Consider the following 4,325-nt stretch of genomic DNA (forward strand, 5'->3'; position numbering starts at 1 on the left):
TTGCTGGTGAGGGAGTCATCGGCTGATCGACAGCTACTGTCAGAACAAGTCTGGCAGGTCGTCCACAAGTGTTGTGAGTCTCTCTCTCTCTGTGTGTATGTGTATGTGTGTGTATGCGTGTGTGTGTATGTGTGTGTGTGTGTGTGTGTGTGTGTGTGTGTTGCTTGTTGGCTGCTTGCTTTTGAATGTGGCTCTGTGATGGTCTTGGCCACCACCAAAGTGAATCATCTATATTGATTGTAACGATTGAAAAGTTATTTATGGTGGTTTTTTTTGTTGCTGAAAGATGATTTATAATGATAACAATAGTACTAATGATGATGTGCATGATGACAATGATGAATGAGATGATGGAGAGAATGATTGACATATTATACAATGGCCGCACTAGGTCCAGAGGTGACAGTGGAGATGAAAAATGCTCTGCTATCAGTGAAGCTGGATAACAAGATGACTTTTGAACCCGCCGAAGTGTTGAAGGAATTCGAGGAACTAAACATCACACCAAACAAGGTCAGATCAGTTTGAAGAATGTGAGGATTGTGTACACTCAATAAATTGGAAACAAATCACACAAAAACAAACACCTACCTAATAAACATGTGATGAAAATTGAATTAACCTTCGATGTTTTTGCATTACCGGCGGGCGCATAAATTTGTTTGTTCATGCTAAAAACACATGTGTGAATGTGAAACAAATTTATATGAATGAGCAACACAACATGAACACGTGTGTGAACGTAATACAATCTTATGCGAGGGAACAACATGGCACATAACACGCAAATGTACAGGAGACCTTCCATTTGCTGTTGAAACAGTACTGTGAACTAGGGCAGACTGACAAAGCTGTGTATGTTTGGATGTTTTGTTCATTTTTGTATTGGTTTATCGTCTCTATGATATATATATATATATATATATATTTATTTACGTATATACGCTGTTGTGTGTGTGTTTCTGTTGTTGTTTGTATCATCATCATCATCATCATTATTATTATTATTATTATTATTATTATTATTATTATTATTATTATTATTGATAGTATAATGTGTTTTATTATTTTTTATTATTCATCCTAATGTCACTCTCTAATCACTTTGTCATCATCATCCTCATCGTCAACAACAACAACACTGTTATAACCCTCTCTGTCATCATATTCCATATTCTTCATCACCACATTCATCACCACCATCATCATCACCACCACCATCGTTACTGTATTCATAATTATCTTCATCATCGTCATCATCATCATCATCACCATCATCGTCATCATCGTCATCATCATCACCATCATCGTCATCATCATCACCATCATCGTCACCACCATCCCCACCATCATCACCACCACCATCAGCATTATCATCATCGTTGTCATCATCACCGTCGTCATAACTCCCTCATCATATTTGCGGTCGTCATAACCCCCTCATCATATTTGCGGTCGTCATCACCGTCAGTGACCTACTGAATTACATGAAGTCACAAGACTGGTCAATCAGCATTTCCACCATCCATGCACTCATCCGGGGCTACATGAAGAATGGGTCAGTCAGTCATCATCATCATCACATCCTTATCAATATCATCATCACCATCATTTTGTTGTTGTCGTCGTTATTGTTATGTTTGTTTGTAATGTTTTTTATCGTTACATATTCATAATTTAATATTCATAATTAGATATTCATAATTAAATATTCATAATTAAATATTCATAATTTGATATTCATAATTAATATTGTGAGGGGTACTTATAAATTAATAAATATATGAATAAGGTGTTCGTAGTAATACATATTTTCATTTGGTTCTCATAGAAATGTGTCAGGGGCTAAGGATATCATCAAAGGAATGTTGTAAGTTGATTGGCTGATTGATTGATTGATTGATTGGTTGATTGATTGATTGGTTGATCGATTGATTGATTGATTCCATTCATTTTTTTATCCAATCCTTTATTCATCCTATTCTTTATTCATCCAATTCTTTTACACTTCCGATTCTTATCCACCTTTCATTGTTTTCAACCAATCAATGCAATTATTTTTTCATTTCTTTTCTATCTCCATTCATCCGTCAATCAATCAATCCATCTATCTATCAATTCATCCATCCATTCATCCGTCCATCCATCCATCCATGCATCGTCACCCAGTCAGCATGGACTGAGGCCAACAGCAGACACCTACACCACAATGCTGGTATGCCACGCTGAGAAGAATGATATTGACTCCATTAAAGAGGTAAATGTGCATGTGTGTGTGTGTGTTTGTGTGTATATGTGTGTGTTCATTTGTTTGTGTGTGCGTGTGTGTGTTTTTGTGTATGTGTGTGTTCGTTTGCATGTGTGTGTTCGTTTGTATGTGCGTGTGCGTGCGTGTGTGTGTGTGTTGCTGTCATGCTGTGATGACGTCTTGTTCATTATAACATTAACTTATGATGTCATAATGTTATCATCATGTGGTAATTTGTGATGTTTTTACTTTGCGTGATTCGCCAATGCTGTAGCAATGATGCATTATCTATTAGTACAGTTGAAATAAGTCGAACGTCATCTCAATGTTGCCAAGGTCATTTTAAATATGAGGTCATTCTAAATTTGAGGTCATTTTAGATGTAAGGTCAATTTAGATGTAAGGTCATTTTAAATGTTTGAATGTGAGGTCATTTTAGATGTGAGGTCAATTTAAATGTAAGGTCAATTTAGATGTAAGGTCATTTTAAATGTTTGAATGTGAGGTCATTTTAGATGTGAGGTCAATTTAAATGTAAGGTCAATTTAAATGTGAGGTCATTTTAAATGTGAGGTCATGTTAAATGTAAGGTCATGAGGGAACTGACCAACAAGAACCTCAAGATTCCTCTGAGGAATGCCTTCGAAGTAGTCATTGGTCTGGTTCAGGGAGGCCATGCTTCCAGCATCAGCCAGGTTAGGCGTGTGTGAGAGAGAGAGAGAAAGAGAGAGAGTGTGCGTGTGTGTTTTTGTATTGATATATGCGTTTGGCATTTATTTATGTAAAGCACTTAATATCAATCTAGCCAAGCAAGCATGTAATTGAATTGAGCAGGTCTTGGAGATAGTCAACCCGTCGGAGCAGCTGCGCGAGCAACAGTTCCAACGACGCCAGCAGATGCACGTCAACAGGTTCGCCACCCGACAACGCACGTTCGACTACCACGACACCATGAACTGCGTCCTGGAGTTGCTGTCCATGAACTGCTGCGAGGGGGCAGTTGATCTCCTGAAGTACGCCATCAACAACGTCCTGCTGTCCGACAGCGAGGAAAAGTTGGCTCTGGGACTCAGGAGTGTCGTCATGGAGTTGCTTAGGAAGGGAGTGGTACGCTGCTGCTTCTGCTGCTGCTGTCCTTGTTGCTGATGTTGTTTTTTGTTGATGTTGTTGTCCTTGTAGATGTTGTTGATGTTGTTTTTTGTTGATGCTGTTGTCCTTGTTGATGTTGTTGATGTTGTTTTTTTGTTGATGCTGTTGTTGTTCCTTTTTGTGTTCTACAGCGTAGTTACTGTTGAATATATATGTAGAGTTTATATAGCGCTCGTTCAAGTTCTCACAAACGCTTTATCCCACAAGTGCGCTTTGATTCTTTTTCTAAAAATCACTTCATCAATCTCATTTGTTTTCAGCTCTGTTGGCAAATCATTCCACATCCCTGGGCCATACACTGCAAAACTTCTTGACGCCATTGATGAGTTTACCAACGGTTTCTGAAAATCATTGTTTTTGGAAGATCTTAAGAATCTACCCGCCACTGTTATTGGTGTTTTTTTGCACAGATCCATTAGATATTTCGGAGCCGAACCTTGCATACATCGTTTCATCATCACCAAAACTTTGAAAACGATTCTGCTTTCAATTGGCAGCCAATGTAATTCACAAAAAATTGGGGTCACATGGTCATATTTTTTTCCTTGTACTATAAGCTTCGCTGCCCTGTTTTGTATTGATTTTATCCCATATATTGTTGACTTCGGACATCCGCTCAGCAAACTGTTGCAATAATCAACCCGACTGACCACAAACGCATGGATCAGAGATTTTGTCGTATCCAGATCAAGAGAGGCTCTTATGCGGCCAAGCTGTCGAAGCTGAAATGAACAGTCCCTAACGAGGTTATTCACATGCTGATGCATATTCAGTGTACTGTCCAACCAGAAACCCAAATTTTTCACCACACCATCACAGACCCAAATCTTATGCTCTTTACATCAGTTTTCGAGAGCTGTTGTTTAGTTCCAATCAACATTACTTGTGTTTTTTCCTCATTTAATTTTAGTCTGTACGAACCCAACCA

At 38.4% G+C, this 4,325-nt stretch overlaps 1 protein-coding gene across 1 annotated transcript in view; it reads left to right on the plus strand.

Moving 5' to 3' along the window:
- Positions 1-378: 378 nt before the first annotated feature.
- The window catches only part of HELRODRAFT_192169 (hypothetical protein), a gene marked incomplete at its 5' end in the record, with an annotated part of 11,126 nt that continues 7,179 nt past the window's right edge, over positions 379-4,325 (plus strand). Inside the window, 3 exons of the mRNA XM_009021891.1 lie at positions 379-513; positions 2,839-2,943; positions 3,083-3,355. Coding sequence (XP_009020139.1) covers positions 379-513; positions 2,839-2,943; positions 3,083-3,355 — 513 coding nt within the window. The remainder of the gene's footprint in view (positions 514-2,838; positions 2,944-3,082; positions 3,356-4,325) is intronic.

This window comes from Helobdella robusta (assembly GCF_000326865.2).
Source record: "Helobdella robusta unplaced genomic scaffold HELROscaffold_30, whole genome shotgun sequence".
NCBI classification, from domain to species: Eukaryota; Metazoa; Annelida; class Clitellata; order Rhynchobdellida; family Glossiphoniidae; genus Helobdella; species Helobdella robusta.